Here is a 19,433-nt window from a genome sequence, read left to right as displayed (position 1 = left end):
ATTATTTTTAAATAGCTGCACAGTACTCCTATTACATGTGCCATAATGGTTTATCTATTCCTTCTTATTAGGCATTCAAGTTTCTATTCTATTTTGATAGCTATTAAAATAAAAAAACACTTTAATAATTCAGCAATTCTTATAATCAATGTGTGCAATACTACAATAAATAATAGCAAGTATTTATAAAGCACTGATTTTGATGTGAGGCACTCTTTCAAATACTTTACATTATTTTAACCCACTTAATCTTTCAAATAATCCCATGAGGTAGGTTATTATTGTTACCTCCATTTTTCAGATGAAGAAACTGAGGCCTAGAGATGGGAAGAGACTTACTTAATGACTCTATCACTAGGAAGTAGCAGAATCAGGATTGAACGCAAGTGACCTCACTTCAGAGGCCACGTTCTGAACTACTCTGCAATACTGCTGCCTCTTTGTGCAAGAAACTCCCTGAAATGTCCTAGATCGTTCAATAAACTGGAAATAACTTAAATTTTCACTGTCAATGTGAATAAAATTATATAATACAGAATAATACAAAGTTTTTAAAAGGTGGGTCTCAGCTAGTTGTGGTACCACCTTCTAGGCATTCATCAATGTGTGGGTAAGGTTTACTTTTTGGTAAGGGACACTACTGGAATTTAGTGGATGAGGGGCCAGAGATGCTGAATTTCCTGCAATTCATGGAACATGAAAAAGAACTGCTGCCCAAATGCCGAGACTGAGAAAAACTGAGAAACGCTTTATATTTAAGCACATATATACATTTCCAAGACACACTATTGAGTGAAAATGGGAAGTTAAAGAATGATATGTACATAATACCATTTATGCAAATAAAACAAAAGACTAAATGACACTATGTGATTTCTAGGGATACATATATTTGTATGTAATAACATAGTAAAAATTCTGATGATATACATAAAACTTATAACCAGAGTATCTCTGAAAAAGGGCAGAAAGGGGTCCAGCATTTGGGCCAGGCTGAAATGGAACTTCAGCTCTAACATCTGAGTTTTAAAGGAAAATGTATTAATATAACTGTGTAATTAAAATTTTGTTTTAAAAAATGTAAGAGAATATATTTGTGACTCTGGGATAGGAAAAGCCTGCTTAAACTGATACAAAAAGTTAAAATTCAAAAATATGAATAAATCTGTCTTTATCAACACTGAAAACTTCTCTATGGCTAAATTTCATAATTAATGTTAAAGAAATACGGATAAAACATAAGGAACATTCAACAAAGTTTAGTATCCACAATTTTAAAGGACTGCTACAAATCAATAAAGCACTCAATAGAGATGGGCAAAGGATAACAGGCATTTCCAGAAGACAAAATGTAATAGGCTAGTGAAAAATCATATGAAAAGATGTTTGTCCTAGTAATAACTAGTAATTAGGGAAATTCAGACTGGCACAAATTTATAATTTTGATTATAGCCAATATTTTCAGGTACTGATAATATTAAGTATTGGTGAGAATGAAGAAAACAGGCATTCTCATACACTCTTGGGAGTAGAAATTGGTAACACTACTTTGGAGGACAATGTGGCAGCGTCTATTAAAATTTTAAATAATAATGACCCAGCCCTTTCACTTATTTGATTTCACCCTTGAGAAGCACTTATACAATTATACAAAGGTCACACAAAAAAATCTTTTCTAATAAGGGAAAATTGGAAATAAGGGGAAAACTACTTAAATGTTCAAAATCTGATAAAATTTTGTGTGTGTGTGTGTGTGTGCGTGCGTGTGTGTGTATGTGTGTATTCACATTGTGGGATATACTATGCAGCAGTCATAAAGAATAATGTGAGTGTGTGTGTATTCACACTGTGGGATATACTATGCAGCAGTCATAAAGAATAATGTGAGTGTGTGTGTATTCACACTGTGGGATATACTATGCAGCAGTCATAAAGAATAATGTAGAATCCACACTATAGATCTATGCATACTGACATGAAAAAATTTATAAGACATTGAGTGAAAAAGCAAGGTGCAAAACAAAAGGTATAGTAAAATAAAAATAAATCACTAAAAAAACAAAAGACTCATTATTCCTTTATCTATACATGTTTATAAATGCAGAGGAAGAGGTCTAGAACAACAGTTATTTATAGCAATGGTTATCTGTGGAGAAAGATCAGGAATATAGAGGATGGACAATTATCTGAATTGTTTTTCAATGAGAACACATTCATAATTTTATGTGTGCAGTCAATCAGGCAATAAAAATAAATAATGAAAGCATTAAAGGCATTACTTAACTCTCAAGATACTTTTGCTTGCATCTTCTTGTTTAGATAAATATACAGTAGTCTCTTTCATTACTTTCTAAATGGTACATTGTTAATATGTAATATATGAGGGTTGGAACTTTTTACTCATTGTTAAGTTTTGAATTAATTTCTAGTTTTATTACTATAGCCAACCAAGAATAGCTTGCCTTCATATCTTTTTTTTTCAATCTTTAAAATATATAGTATTTATTCTTTGTAGTTTTTGTTAGCATACTCAGCTTCAGGATTACAGACATATTATATAAAGTTTTTATTGTTATTGCAAAACTACAATTTCCTAGAAGTATCCACAACACACATTGCTTTAAAGAGCAATAAAGGCTTGTTTTAAAAACAGGCATAGGAAGTATTTTCAATATTTTATATTGGAATGTCTTTCAAAGTACTGTTATTTTGCCTCCTCCTTTTTCTCATTGTATCTATATAACAGCCCACAAACCATGGCTCTCAGAAGGCTAATTAAATTCCCCAAGGGCATATCATAGTCAGGATTCAGAAAATCAGATTTACTGATTCCCATTCCAATGGGCTATCAAAGATTGTAACTATATGCACTATCTTCTTTCTGTTTAAGAAAAAAAGAAAAACTAATATAAACCACCTTTTTGTGAAGGATTTTTCTGAATCTGTAAACTGCAGTAACTTTTATCAGAAATCATAAAAGTGATATAGAATATATGAACTGATATACACACGTGTATCTAAAAAACTTCATGTATATAACAGTTGATTTCTATTTTTTCTGTTCCCGTCTTCTCATCTTTTTGAGCAAAAAGGTTCCCAACAAACTTTATGGAGCACCTGAACTATTCATCAACATAAAATTATATTCGATAAGTACCCTAGAGCCTTCACTGTCCCCTTCCTACCTTAAAAATAGTGTAATTTCTTTCACTATAAAATATATTTTGGGAAAACATTACTCAGAGTGAATATGTAATTTTTCCTCAAAAAAACAAAAAACAAAAAACAAAAAACTGAGTTGTTAATTTTTAGTTTAATTCTACCTCTCTTCCTCCATAATAGAGTCTTCTTTCCCAGACATTTCTGATGTACTGTCATACATGAGTTTGTGAGTTTCAATGAAGTTTTTCTGTAAGGCAGACATCTGAGCCATGATCTTCTGGCGATGCAGCCTAGCAGCTTCAGCTTTTCTTTTTCGTTCTGCTTTTTCTTTGTCATGAGTAATCTGGGTATTGAGAAACCACAAAAATTAGGTAAGAGCCATTGTTACAATTTACATATACTGTTCAGTCAGGCAAAATTTCCTAGAGTAAGAGTCTGATAAAATTGATTACGCCACCCCTCTTAAGCCTAGATTCAATGTGATGCCTCAGAATTAGCATACAGGCTCTATCACATCACACAACTAATTGCTTCTTTGGTTATTTCAATAATTTAACATAAAGGCCAAGAACTTTAAAAATCTAATAAATTGCCTTTTATACTCAATGCAGGTATAGTAAGAAAAAAATTAAATAAAACAAAAATTTTAAATCATTTGTTGAAATCATTTAATCACTGATATTTATTTAATCAAGTTAGGCCAACTTGATAATGTTTAACAGTTACTCCTAGATGCACTGTTAAAACTGACAATTTTAGCAATACTAATGAGATGTACTGGTATCTTTATTGTTTATTCTAACACTTAAGCCCACTGTTCTCCTTTTGGGAAGGATAGTTAATAACCATAAGTAATAATATTCTAATAATTTTAAGATTAAAACCATCAAAACCAGATTCGTTATATTATGGAAATCAATGGCCTCGATATTACTTTATTTCACTGAGTCTAAGATATCACTGAGAATGCTGCTGATTAAGTTATAAGGAGCCATCAATTGTTAAGACATATCCCAATTTCAGATATTAAAAGTTTTAAAATTAATATGGTTATTTCCAACAGAGCTCTACTGCACATTAATTTCCTCTGATTTTTGTAAAATACACGTCTTATATTGGATAACCACATGTTGAGTACTACTAATCCCTACAGTACAGAAACACAATGAACAAAAGAAGACAGACATCTCACATACTTTACAAGAGGTTCCTTCTAACAAAAATAAGCAGCTCCCTTATACTAGCAAAACTCAAAGAGATAAATGTCACATTATCATAATGTTATTACCTCATCATTCTTAATAGATTCTGATCCTGATGTAGTTGCTACAATTAAACAAGATTTTTCTCTTAATCGCTTCACTGTGTCAAACATCTGCAAAAACAAATGAAATGATAAAAGAAGATTCGATTGATGAGAAATAGAAAAATTTACTAACCTGATTTTTCCATCATGCTTCCAAATGTCTTTGGCTTAAACTATTTTTATATGTATACAGGTATATATGTGTGTATAGATACACACACACATGCACGTGCGCGCGCGCACACACAAAGTGACTCCTGACTATGACAAACACTTCTCCTAGTCGATTAGCATCCAGCTGAGGAGGAGGTTACAGGTAGCAAAATCAACTGATATAGTCTGCAGGTGGGACCATACCTCCACTTTTGCCAGGGAAAATAAAAATATTTTAAGTCTTTATATTTAAATATAGTTTCATAAAAAGCGATCCTGCTATATATATAGTTTCCTACCCTCCTTTTTCACTTTATCTTTGGAGATGTTTCAACAACAGCTATATCATTCTTTTTAACAAATATCAAGGTTTCGGCAATATGATGGTATTTCCAAGAACTTATTGATATTTTGAAGGAGCCTCAGTCTCATGTGGAAAAACCTCCCACAAGGAACTTACAATACAAAGTCAAATTAAGCATTTGGATAAAATACCTAATGTTTCTAAGAGCAGACACTTGTGCTTTTTGTAAATTTCGACAATGAACTGTGGTATTCTAGAAACTAAATTTTCAGGATTAGATCTCCCAATTTATAAAAACATGTCTATAGGATAGAAATGTTGGACTAAATGATAGTTCAAATTACTTTCTTAATAAAGTAGAATAGTTAATTGCTTTTCTATTTTGTTTTTCTATTTTTAAATGATTATGTTGGTAAATTAACACAAATACTAAATATTTATGAAATCTACTTTAATGGAAATCTTAATATCATTATCTTAGAGTTACATGTCCAATTAAGCTTGCGTAAGAAATGTCTCTAAATAATAAAAAGGGCTGACTTGTTGAAGTACAAATCAGTACAAAGATCTCCAACTGATATGAATGTGGAAAATAACCACTCTATAGTCCAACAACCGAAACAATATCCAGCTGATAACATCAGGATATTTTAATAAATACAGTGAAGGGAAACTCCATAACCTTGACATCTTGTTTACAAGTGGAGGGTTTTCAATTAAAGTAACATTTCTGGCCCCTCACTCCCTAATCTTTATTCACTCCTCCCCAAAGGCACGGCCATCTATCCAATAGTTCAAGCTCCAAATCTAGGAGTCAACTTTGACAACTTGACTCCCCTTATCCCCTTTCATCAAATCTATCAGCTAGTTCTATATATTCTACCATCAAATTATACCTGATTATACCATCAAATCTGTCCGGTTTCTCCCCATCTGCATCCTAGCCAAAGTTACACTCATTTCTCACCAGGATTACTGCAACAGTCTTCTAATGATTTCCCTGATTTTACTCTTGTCCCTATAATCCATTTACCTCATAGCAGACAAAGTGATCTAGTAAAAAGATAGAATGTCACTTAAAATCCTTCAATGGCTTCCCACTGAACTCAAAAATAAAATCTACCACTTTACCCTGATCTGTAACATCCTATATGACCTGGCTCCTGGCAGCCCCTCTGACCTTGCTGCCTACCTTTCTTTCCCTCCCCACCACTGTGCGCCAATCAGGTTGGCCTTTCTGGCCATCTTAGAGCTTTTGCTTTGCTGTTCCCTCTTTCTAGAGTACTCTTCCAGATTCTTGAAAGACTGGTTTCCTGTCATTCAGTTCCAAAGTCACCTCCTAAGAGAGGCTTTTTCTGATTACCCATCTAAAGTTACCCCCATTCATCTACTGAATTATCCTGGTATTTTCTTGTTTATTGTCTGTTATCTCAAGTAGTACCTACGCTGCATGACAGCAAGCACCTTATCTGCCTTGTTCAGAGTCTAGAAATAAGCACAGCACATAACAGACATTCAATATGTGCGACTGAATAATAACACAAATGAATTCATTTTAATTCCTCCATTAAAACATAAGGAAAATAGAATTACTAACATGAAAATACAGGAGTTACCATGAAAATCAGTAGTAAATGACTTGACAATTGAAAACTATAGTGGTATAATTTTAGAGGCAAGAGAGAATTCTTAAATAATTAAACAAAGATATAATCAGTTTATTTTTCAGGTTTACCTGTAGTATCCATGTTATCATGTCCTTTTGGCCTTCTAACTGGGGAATTCCTTTGAGTTTTTCCAAAAGCATTTGTATATTCTGAGCATTCATGACTGAACTTCCTAATCCTTTTTTAAAACACAAAAATTACTTGTCATAAATATATATCTTCATAATTATACAAAAATTATAATTTATAGTTGTTATTCACACTGAAAAACCAGAGTTTGCAATTGATCCCTTAACTATATTAATTTTTCAATGAAGAATCCACAATTACATGAAGTACTAAGTACTAAAACTTGAAAAACTTGAATTACTTTCTCTCTTATACATTTTCCCCTGGGGCTGCAAAGTGAAAGCTACCCTTAATTATCTGTCTCTTGCCTTTCCTCCACAGAGCTCACCATCTAGTAAAAGTACTTAAATGAAAACCAAAGCTCCAAAAATACGAAAGTGGGAACTGATATATCAACAAACTGAATAGGTTTATGATGTCTTCAAAGATCTAAAAAATACAGCGTGTAAATAGAAAATGAGATGCTTTTCTCTTCTTGGTTTTATAATCAACATACCTGGAATTTGCTTTGAAAAAAATCCTTAATCAGGTAACACTTAATAAAAATCTAATCTAAACTTATCCTGTTCTTCCAGGTTGAAAACAGTGCAAACAGAACACATTATCATTCACTTAGACTAAAACATACTTGACGCCTTATGATAAAAGTCAAATGTCACTTCTTCTTCAGGAGCTTTTTGAAGCTGTTGCTTTTCTTCTAGTAAGCCCAATGCCAGAATATGAAATGCCTAAAGGAGAAAAATATGAGATTTTTAAAACTGTGCTTCTTTAGGTAAATATATTTTAAATGGAGATATAAAAATAAGCAATCTGACAGGCAAAAAATGGACAAAGATTAAAAACAAGCAGTTTACAAAAAAAGAAAAAGAAATGCTAACAACACATATGAGAAATCTTCAACCTCACTTAAAATTAAAGAAACGTGAGTTGACAAGGACTTTGGACTTAAAAGAAGATTTTATGAATTTGACCTCAAAGGCAAGGGAAGTAAAAGCAAAAATAAATGAATGGGACTACTGCTTAACAAAAGAAATCGTCAAGAAGGTAAAGAGAGAACCAACTGAATGGGAAAATATATTTGCAAGCAACACTTCCGATAAGGGCCTAATATCCAAAATATACCAAGAATTCATATGACTCAATAACAACAACAAAATGATTCAATCAAAAAATGAGCAGAGGACCTGAACAGACACTTCTCCCTAGAGGACATACAAATGGCCAACAAATATATATATAAAAAGATACTCAACTTCTCTAGCTATTAGGGAAATGCAAATCAAAACCATAACGAGATACCATCTCACACCTGTTAGAATAGCTATAATCAACAGAACAAGTAATAAGAAATGTTGGAGAGGATGTGGAGAAAAAGGAACCCTCATACACTGATGGTGGGACTGCGAATTGGTACAGTCACTATGGAAAACAGTATGGCGGTTCCTCAAAAAACTAAGAATGGATCTACCATATGAACCAGCAATCCCTCTACTGGGTATTTACCCCAAAGACTTGAAAACTCATATTTGAAAAGACATTTGCACACCGATGTTCATAGCAGCATTATTCACGGTGGCCAGGGCATGGAAGCAACTGAAATGTCCTATGATAGATGATTGGCTAAAGAAGCTGTGGTACATATATACAATGGAATATTACTCAGCCATAAGAAGAGATGAAATACTGCTATTTGTGACAACCTAGATGGACCTCAAGATAATCATGCTAAGTGAAATAAGCTGAAAAAGTTGAAAATCACATGATATCACTTATATGGGGGATATAAACTTAAAAGCAACAAATGAACAGGACAGAGACTCAGGGACATGGACAACGGACTAGTGGTTACCAGAGGGTAGGGAGTAGGGGGGGAGGGAAGAGGTAGACAAGGTAAACGGGGTCAAATATAGGGGGATTTGAGGAGGGTGAAGTGGGTAAAGGGGATCAAATATATGGTAGTTGGAGGAAACTGGACTCTGGGTGGTAATCACACAATAAAATATATAGATATCAAATTATAATGAACACCTGAAAATTATATAATTGTATTAACCAATGTTACCCCAATAAACGTAAAAAAAAGTTAAAAATAAATAGGAAATAAACGTGAGTTGAAATATCATCAGCCTATTTTTTTACCTATTAGAGTGGCAAAAAATTTAACATTTAGTAAAATAAAGAACTGGCAAAAGTGTTGGGAAACAGGACTTTCCACCACCCTGCTGATAGAAAAGTAAATCAGTGGCCAATTTCTGGAGGCCAATTTGACAATATCTAACAAAAATATAAAGGTACAGACCCACTGCTAGGAATTAGTATAATAGATACACTCAAATATGCAAAGATATTTGTACAAGGATGTTCATTTTGGTGTTCTTTGTTATACAAAGACCTAAAAACAACCTAAATGTCTATTAACAGGAGACTAGTTAAATGCATTATAGATACCCATACAATGGAATATGCAGCTATTAAGAATGAGGTAGACCTATATGCACTAATGTTGGAATGATTTCTAGAAGATACAAAACTTTAACAGTGCTTATCTCCTAGGCAGAGCACTGGGAAGCAGGGAGAGAAATTCTAACTTTTGATTGCAAATATAGCTATGGTGTGAAATTTTTTACTGCCTGTTATTTTCCACTGTTATAACAAAAATTGAGATACACATACAGTATGACAGCATTTAGCCTCCACACCAACAATAGCCAAGGAAAAAAGAAAATTTAGTTAGGCAGGTGCTAAGTAAATATTCAGTTATAGCTAACAAAAGTGACATTATTGAGTAATTTCTCTGTAACAGTATCAAGAAAAAATAGCTACTTCCACTTAATGATCTAATTCTCATAACAATTCTATGAAATAATTCTAGTTATACCTATTTTACCAGTGGGGAAATTATTCTTTCCTCCTAAACAGAAATTGGGGCTAACCCAAGATTCAAGCCTAGACCTGTCTGTCTTCAAATCTTTATTATACTGTCTCCTCATAATACAAGTGAAATAAAAAATATAGAAAATTATGATGCAATAGTAACATGCCATTATTAGGAAGAGTAGCCATTTTAAAAAAACAAAATGAAACAAATATATGAATGAATGAATGAATGGTTCCCAAGAGTAAAGATGCTAAAAACATGAGAATATGTCACTAAGGAAATTTATATCACACCTAGGCTGTTTTTAATGGACCCCAAGGTCTCAGGTGCTCTAGTTGCGGTTCTGACTAAAGTTAGAAAGTTAGACCAGGGATCTTCTTCAGACCCCCATGAACTCTATGAGGTGAGAAAATATTTAAGGTATACGTACCATCTGGAGCATCCCTTCAGTCCACAGGTTAGAATCTGTGTCTAATGCCCATTCGAATATGGTCCTGAGAATGTACATCATGATATCACAATTTAGAAGATTTACCACTTTGCTGAAAGCAGGGCAGAATTCAGGAGGTGGTGGTGGTGGTAATGCTATAGAGGGTGGGAGATGGATAGTAGAAGAGACAAACAGGTACATTTTTATTTATCTGGGTTATCCTACATGCTAAATTTCAAATGTCAAAATCATACATTACATGCAAAAACAACACATAATTTCTGTTACCTTTAAAGCACTGAAAACATCAATGTCAAGGGAAATATAAGTAACTCTATCAATCACCCAAAATAAATTCCATTTGCTATAAATTGAAAATCCTATCATCACTGATATAGGCCATATCTTAATATGTGAAACAAAGGATTCTTTGCACTTCCAGTAGTTGCCCACTCTCAATAAACAACAAAACACTATATGCTTGGCTGATAACAAAACCACAGAAAATGGTCAAAATGAGTCAATTCAGAATCTCACTTTTTACCTTCATCTTTGTTTTCTTGTTTTCTCCTTTTCTTCTGCATATGTTCAGCCTATATATATATACATATATATATAAAAAAAAAAGGTCAATCTTTAAATATACTGCTTGGCAAGCATGAAACAAATAGAATACTTTTAAGCAGGCAATAAAGATCCACCAACCTACCTAAATATTTTATATACTAAAGTGAGTATTCAAAATGCTACCTTCTTCCAGAAACAAAATGGCTGTCCTAGGTAAGGCCACTGCAGAACAGATTGGTAATATCCCTCCTCAAGAATTTAGTTCCCATTCTTTCAGTCAACAATATTTAGCTACTTTTGGTATAATGGAGAAAATGTAAATATTGTCTATAAACTAAATAACAATTATTGATTCAATTTTAATTTCTTGGGTGAGATAATGGCCTCTATTAAGGAACCAGTATGACACTACAGAAAAACCAGGAATTTTTCAATGGAGTTAGAAAGCATAAAACATTTGAGGTTTATTTTTTGAAGGATACCTTTTCCTACCTTGCTATGCTGTGTTTTGGAGTAATGATAAAAGTACATATTGAAGTCTTTCAATGATTCCTCTTTCAATTCATAAACTCCATGGCCTGACACACCTGGTTTCCTAAATAAACAGAAAATACAGAGATGAACTACAGTGTTCTGAAAGTACAAAACACAGACAAAATAAGAAACTAAAAAATAATCTAAGTCAAAATCTAGAGGAAAAAACCAATTATATCTCATTCAGCTTGCTTAAACTGAAATGATAAATTTCATTCCAATAGTAAAACTAAAAACCTACACTGTAAGCTCAAAGTTCTGATAATATCTAAGCTATGTGTCATAATTACATAAATCTGAGAAAGTTTATTTTATACTATATATAACTCATTCAATGCTCTTCTTAAATCCCGAAGGCTTCTTTATTAGCCTCTGAAGCCTAAAGGTTACCTGTTAACTAAAATATACCGCATTATCTAAGATCAAATCTAAAATGGTAGTGAGACATCATGTCCTCAGCAAATTGTAGATGAAGATACAGTATTGAATCCTCTATACTGCACTGTAGATGAAGATACAGTATTGAATCCTCTATACTGTATCAAGGCCAAAAGGAGTACACCATATTTGCTCTGTACATTTAAATAGCTTTTGGTTTCTATCTAATTATTAAGTGAAATATTTCATTAACATTATTAGAGCATTAAAAAAGCTACATTCTATTTTGAAAGTTATTTGAAACTAGTAATCTATCTATAAATACAATACTATAACAAGTAGAAATTCACTGCCAGTATCGGCTTTTTAAATTTCAAGAATTAATCCACTTAAAATCTTATTTCCATTCTATATATCTCAAAGAATTGAAGGACTGTAAAATACTGTTTTAAATCTACTAAAGAAAAGTCTAAAATTAGTATGTAAAATACAAATTAACAGAATAAATGAAGTCATGGTTTAGTTGATGGGAAAGAGACTAGTGGAAAAGTTTCTTTGTCACTATCTAAATCACCTAATATCACAAATGGATACTTCTCATTCACCTGCCAAAAATACTCATTTCTTCAACAAACATGTACTAAGTGCCTACTGTGTGTCCCTTGTTCTTCTAATCTGAACTTCATTCTGTTCTTGGGAGTCAAGAACTTCAGCGCTTCTACAAAGTATCCAAAGCATAAGAACAAATATCTCTACCTCTCAGAATAAACATAAAGTACTTACTTAAATGTGGCTACTTTGTTTATGACATTCTCTAAGCCAGTTTCATTATTTTCCTGTTGAAACAATATTTTTGTCATTTTTACTTTCATGTAATAACTTTTTTTAATCTTATTGTGAACTGAAATACATTTTCAGCAACATTCCTGAAGCACTTTGTATACAATAAAAAAGATCAATTTTCGATATAAAAAATTTGGTCTAAACCCAATTAGCTTTGTTTGGAGAGATTAATTTCTTAACAAAGGTTATGACCTATGTATAAATTGCTTAAGGAAAAAATTTTATCGAAGGACGTCCTCACATTCATGTACACACACACACACACACCACACATTACCGATAGTTCAAAGAAAAAGAACTTTTCTTTATGTAGTATATTTATTATCCACATCATTTAAGCACATGCCCATTATGTACTAAACCAAGGTAACAAAATAAATAAGATGTACAGCAAAACACATATGCAGATGTCCAAATGTATTCTGGCTTTTACAATTACAAAATTTTTTTGTCTGATTGACCTGAACTTTTCTTTGAACAAGGATTTTTTTTTAATAAGGTCATTTAAAATCAGGATAAGAACCTAGTCAAAATACTAAACTAAGATCATAGAGTCCTATAAAAATTTAAAAATTTAGACTCCTTTTTAAAAAAAGGTACTTGGGGTAGGCAGTAAAAAGTTAGGGTATGCACTAAAGCATTTTATTTTTTGCAAAGTATGATATGCCTATCACTAGCAGTATGTGAAATTACTTTAGTGGCACACAGTTATGTAGTTTTAAAATTCTGAATAGTTATTCCCTTATTTTCATGTATATTTGTAAAAAAATAATCCAGAACATCAAGCCTACTATTTCACTGCTATTATTGCTTATAAAGATGTTAAGGAAAATGTAAGTAAATTGATTTTAAAATGTATTCATAATTATAAAATTGGTGGATGGATATACAAAAATTATGAAAGTGATATGCTAAATGGTTACAGTTTAAGAATCAGTTAACAATGAAACTGAAACTAGGCTTATGGGGTGATCACTTTGTAAGGTATATAAATGTTTAATCTATGTTGTACACCCGCAACTAATATAATATTGTCAGTCAACTGTAATTGGAAAATAAATTAATTTTTTAAAACAATGAATGGAAATAGATACAAAGAATTTGGGGGGAAAATGACCAATAGTCAAAGTCTATCTCTATTCTACTTCTCTGGAAAGCCCTGATAGTACAGATAAGTCTAATTCTCTTTTAAGAATCATAGTATTCTAATTCAAAGTTAAATCTCAGGAGAAAAAATATGAGACTCATAATCTTTAGGACTATTATTTAAATATCAGGATATATAAAAACATAAATATCACCCATGGCAGCCATGAGAATGCACCCTGCAGACCTCCAGTTAAAAGGAATAGAGGTACTAATGCAGGCTCACTCTCGGAGACATGGAAAGGCATCAAACCTTGATTAGGCTAGCCAGCAGTCTAGGATGCATCTATTTAAACTTCCTCCCCTCCTTCCTTCACCTGGAGTCATACTTGCATCACAGTCTGATGGCTCCCTCAGCCTTTCTTAGCTTCCTCACCATTTTCTCTCATAGGCATTGTTCCTAATAAAGTCTTAAATGTTTTTATCTTGACATTTGCTTTTCAGAAGACTTCAACTAACACACTAAACAAATAATCTGTGTTTCAGGGAGCCCCCTTTTCCTTTAGAGAAATCTTATTTGAAAGTAAACAAAAAGTCAGGGAGTTTCTTGCTCTAAAAAGTCTCCTAATTAGCCAGAATGTTTCTAAAGTGTTTCCCAATGCCCAAAAGCCCAGACTTAAAGTTTATACCACTAAAAAAATGAATGGTAACAGTTTTACATCTAAAAAATTTGCTAAACAAATTTTCCTAAAACTTCAAAGTAGCTTCTAACCAAAGAAAAAGAAAACAACAACTATCCCATCCTGATGTAAATGGAGTAAAAAATAAAATTGGTCTTACATTCTCAGGTAAATTTTTGGCAATGGCACTGTGTGGCATGGGTTCAATACAAAGCAAGTGTATAATTTCTCTCATTGTGACCTCTTCTTTGGTCACATTTCCTACTCCAGGTACATATCGTTCTCCTAATATAAACAATAAAAAGTAAAACAATTAATTGCTATTTAAATCTTGTCCCACCAGGAGCACTATGCACAGAACACTGCATTAAACTAAGTCTATGAAAGAAGTACTGAAAATTATCTAGACACGTTTCTAAATCTGAATAACACAAGTCTATTTGCTAAAAGATGAAGAAAAATTAAGAGATCTGAAAAACACAGGCCTTCACTTAACTTTCTTACACACACATACACACACACACTCACACATTATAAACAAAGACCCTCAATTAAAGTAGCATGTGTTTCTAATCCAGAAAACAAGGCAGATGGCATTGAATGAGCAGTGGTGATTGCCGAACAATAGCTTTCAAGATCTTCCTCAATTTTGTCTTTACTTGTTATTTAAGAAAGAACAAAACAAAAACTGAAAAACTAAATACTTAATAATGTCTTCATGGGTTAGATGACAAAACAGTAATATGTATCAGAAATGACCGCTGTTGTTAAAATGCCCACGTGACCAGATTTCCATTTTCCATTTCAATAAACTGTCAAATGTAGGGAAAAATAGCTAAATTAAGTACAGGAATGTCATTGGTGTTAAAAGCACCTAATTTTCATTGCCACTAGAAGGCTTACAATATCTGGCCCTACATCACCACTGATTTTCAATAGTACAACATATGTCCTATGATATCTACAAGAAGGTCCTTTGCCTAACAGACTTGATAAACTCTACAAATTAGCCAAAGAATGACTTTTTGTTAAATGAATTCATTTTCAAGACTCATTCTTCTTTATATTTGTAAAGCACTTTGTAATTTTCTAATTTTTTTCCACCAAAAACAAAATCCTCTAGAAGTTTAGTGCTAGAAGGAACCTTAGAGATCATGTAGATTACCTTCACATTTTACAAATTGGGAATCTGAGACCTAAATAATATAAATGGCATGCTCTTGACAGCTGATAGCCAGGCCAAGACTAGATCTTCTGATTCCTAATCTCAATCTTTTCCTACTTTTTAATGTTTCTTTTTCCCATTACAAAATTAGAGGCTATACACACACACACATACACATACATATATACTCACATATATATACATATGCATTTATATGTATATACATATTTTATAAGGTTGACTCCTGAAATTGATGAATTTAGGAATATAGCAAGTCTTAACTAAAATTCAAATCACATAGCAGGAAAACCCAAAACAATTTGAGTGAACACAGCAAAAGCAAAATAGAAGCGATAATCAAATAGTAAAAACATAAAACAGCAAAAATAATAGTAAAAAGAGAAAACAGCAAAAATATAGTACAGTACTATATAGGATTCTTCATATAGCATTCTAAGAATACAAAAGTTCTCAAAGTTTTATAATTTAATAATGTATATCATTAACTTAAAAATCTTTTACACATTTTTACAGATTTTCTCCATTTTTTCCCCATCGGTTTCCTATGGAATATTCTAGACAAGAAGAGTTAGTACCTGAAAGATTTATATCTCATTTAGCAATAAAAGCTTACCACACTTCCTGCTTAGATAAGCAGCTAGTTTACAACTAGCCTTCTGACAAACAAGTAAAATAAACCCATGTTTTCAGATTTAACTAGTGGCTAGAATCTCCACTAGGAAATATTAATACAAAGGAGAGTCTGCTGCAGTAAGAAGCAAGAGCCAGAACGAGAAGTCAAAGACTTTTACTTAGCTGGTAAAATCTCTAACAGAGACTATAACATAGAATATACTAAAGTAAAAGTATAGCCAATATTTGCATGAAAAAACAACAGATTGACACAATGAAAGTGTATTTTACTTAGACCTATGTTACATTGAAATTTCATATATACATATAAAATTATTAGCACTCAATATATTGGTATTTTTCATCTACACTTCTATCTAACTATAATAATTATATTCCAAGCCTCTACAAACAAGTCAAAACAGTTATGAATCAGATATTGAAAAATAAAGATAGCTGTGCTCTTTTAAAGCTGGGTTTCTAAACACATTAATCATATTAGTCTCATGAATATGTAACTAAGTTCTATGCTGTATTTGGGAGAAGAGTAAAATGATAAATTTTAGCTCTTACTAATGTTCTTTCTAAAAAGTAACCCATGTAGAATATTACTCAGCCATAAGAAGAGATGTAATACTGCCATTTGCAACGATATGGATGGAACTCGAGATAATCATGCTAAGTGAAGTAAGCCAGACAGAAAAAGTTGAAAATCACATGATATTACTTATATGTGGGATATAAATTTAAAAGCAACAAATGAGCAGGACAAACAAACAGAGACTCATGGACATGGACTATAGGCTAGTGGTTACCAGAGGACTATAGACTAGTGGTTACCAGAGGACTATAGACTAGTGGTTACTAGTGGGGTAGGGGAGATGGGGGGAGGTACATGGGGTAATGGGGGGTCAAATATAGGGTTCAGAGGGTGGGTAAAGTGGTTAAAGGGGATCAAATATATGGTAGCTGAAGCAAACTAGACTTTGGGTGGTAAATACATAATAGAATATACAGATGTTAAATGATAATGTACACCTGAAAATGATATAATTGTATTAACCAATTTACCCCAATAAACTTAAATTTTTTTAAAAAAATTCTTTAAAAAAAAAAAAACACCTTATTTAAGACCTTCTATTAAAAGCCCCCAAACAAACAGTAAAATTTTGGCAAGGAAGCAGGGTAAAAAATAAAAAAAAATAAAAATAAATATAAATATAAATAAATAAAAAGTAACCCATGTACTATTTCAAAACGTTTTAATCTTACCCACAATATAGATGAGGAATTGAAGCATTTCTTCTATTAATGTATTATACTGTTTAATCAAATCCTATAGAATCAAAAAACAATAAATTAGTTGCATGCGAACCAAAAACCTCTATAAAACATACATTTCTGGATCAAACTCATGGTCCACCCAGTCCAGTATTTTCTTTTAGACCACAGCAACAGAGAATTATGAGGTGAATAATTTCTTTTCCAACATCAAATTCAATGAGGTTCACAATACCTGACACATAATAAGAAGTTAATAACAATTGTTAAATATTATTATTTTCATTATCGTTATTCCCCATAAAAACAAGTCAACAAACTAATTCTAATCTTTAACCTTTCCTCTACTATTGGCTTTCGTCTTACCTGGGCTGGTGAGATAGTGGCTTCAAACAGATACCAAACAACAATGGTGAGAGTACCCTTCTCTAAAACACCTCTTGTTTAAGCACTGTAGTAAATTACATATTCATTTTCACTAAGTATAAAACATCACTAAAAATTACTTTGCATTTTATATACTATTCTTTGGTCCTTGGCAAATGATTCCTAATTTGAAAGAATAAAATAATGTGACTCATAAATTCAAAGTAGTCAAGAGCTACTTTTTTTTTCTGGCTTTATTAAAATATAATAGACAATTAGTTGCTCGTATTTACATTGCACAATTTGATAAGGTTTTAAAATCATAGTTGGCATATAGTGGTTTATTAGTTTCAGTTGTATAGCATAGTGATTAGAGATCTACAAAACTCACAAAGTGATCACCCCATTAAAATCTAGTACCCCTCTTCCTCCTACATATATATTACATTATTAACTATTTTCCTATGTTACACTTTATATCTCCATGTCTATTTTGTAACTATCGCTTTGTACTCCTTAATCCCTTTGCCCTTTTTCACCATCTTCCTCAAACCCCCCTCCTATCTAGTACCCCTCAAAATATTCTCTGTATCTATGAGTTTACTTTCATTTTTGTTATTTTGTTCTTTAGATTCCACATGTATGTGAAATTATGTGATACTTGTCTTTCTCTACCTGACTTACTTCATTCAGCGTAATACCCTCTAGGTCCATCAAGGCAATATCTTTTTCCATCCCCTTCTTTCAGTCTCTGTATGTCTTTTAATCTGAAGTGAGTCTCTTGTAGGCAGCATATGTAAGGGTCTTGTTTTCTTATCTATTCAGCTACTCTATCTTTTGGTTGGAGTACTTAATTCTTTTCCATTTGAGGTACTTGTTGATAGGAATGTAGTTATTACCATTCTTTATTCATGTTTCTGATACATGTTTTTTCTTCTTAAAGAAATCCCTCCAACATTTCCTATAATACTGGCTTGGTGTTGATAAATTCCTTTAGCTTATTTTTGTCTGGGAAGCTCTTTATCTTTCGACTCTAAATGATAGCTTTGCTGGATAAAGTATCCTTGGTTGTAGATCCTAGGTTTTCATCACGTTGAATATTTTGTGCCAAGCCCTTCTGTCCTGCATAGTTTTGAGAAATCAGCTACCAGTCTTATGGGTGCTCCCCTGTAGGTAACTAACTGCTTTTCTCTTGCTGCTTTTAAGATTCTCTTTTTGTATTTATACTTTGGCATTTTAATTATGATCGGTCTTGGTGTGGGTCTCTTTGGGTTCATCTTTTTTGGGACTCTCTGAGGTTCCTGGGGTTGTATGTCTATTTCTTTCACCAGGATAGGGAAGTTTTCCATCATTATTTCTTCAAATAGCTCTTCAATGTCTTGTTTTCCTTCAGGTACCCCTATGACACAGATATTTTTACATTTAATTGTGTCTCATACGCTTCTTAAATTATTACTATAGTCTTGGCTTCTTTTTTTTTGCTGTTCTGAGCGACTGTCCTTGGCTCCCCCATCCTCTATATAGGTCATTTGATTCTCTTCTTTATTCACTCTGTTGATTCCAATATACTCTTCATCTCAGATAATGTGTTGTTCATTTCTGATTGGTTCCCTTTTATAATTTCCATTTCTATTTTTATGTTTGTTTTTTTTTTAATCTATTTGTTAAAGTTCTCACTGAGTTCATCTACTCTTCCCCTAAATTCACTGACCATCCTTATAACCAGTGTTTTGAACTCTGCGTCTATTAGATTGCTTGACTCCATTATTCCTGGATCTCTGTTTTGTTCTCTCATATGGTTTCTGTTTCTTTGTCTTCCTATTTTGGCTGCCTTTCTGTGTCTGTTTCTATGTACTAAGCAAAGCTCCTAA

General features: G+C 32.5%; 1 protein-coding gene across 2 annotated transcripts in view; it reads right to left on the bottom strand.

Annotated features, from left to right (window-relative positions):
- UBR1 (ubiquitin protein ligase E3 component n-recognin 1) overlaps nt 1-19,433 on the bottom strand; it is a 104,812-nt gene that overhangs the window by 36,492 nt on the left and 48,887 nt on the right. For both annotated transcript variants that reach the window (XM_025038754.1, XM_006920448.3), the window contains 10 exons: nt 17,188-17,251; nt 14,278-14,402; nt 12,292-12,344; nt 11,089-11,191; nt 10,574-10,622; nt 10,030-10,184; nt 7,350-7,449; nt 6,661-6,770; nt 4,451-4,537; nt 3,324-3,505 (listed from right to left, as the gene is read on the bottom strand). In XM_025038754.1, the coding sequence (XP_024894522.1) occupies nt 3,324-3,505; nt 4,451-4,537; nt 6,661-6,770; nt 7,350-7,449; nt 10,030-10,184; nt 10,574-10,622; nt 11,089-11,191; nt 12,292-12,344; nt 14,278-14,402; nt 17,188-17,251 (1,028 nt within the window). The remainder of the gene's footprint in view (nt 1-3,323; nt 3,506-4,450; nt 4,538-6,660; nt 6,771-7,349; nt 7,450-10,029; nt 10,185-10,573; nt 10,623-11,088; nt 11,192-12,291; nt 12,345-14,277; nt 14,403-17,187; nt 17,252-19,433) is intronic.

Source organism: Pteropus alecto, unplaced genomic scaffold (genome assembly GCF_000325575.1).
Source record: "Pteropus alecto unplaced genomic scaffold, ASM32557v1 scaffold86, whole genome shotgun sequence".
Lineage (NCBI taxonomy): Eukaryota > Metazoa > Chordata > Mammalia > Chiroptera > Pteropodidae > Pteropus > Pteropus alecto.
This window is presented reverse-complemented; position numbering and strand designations above follow the sequence as displayed.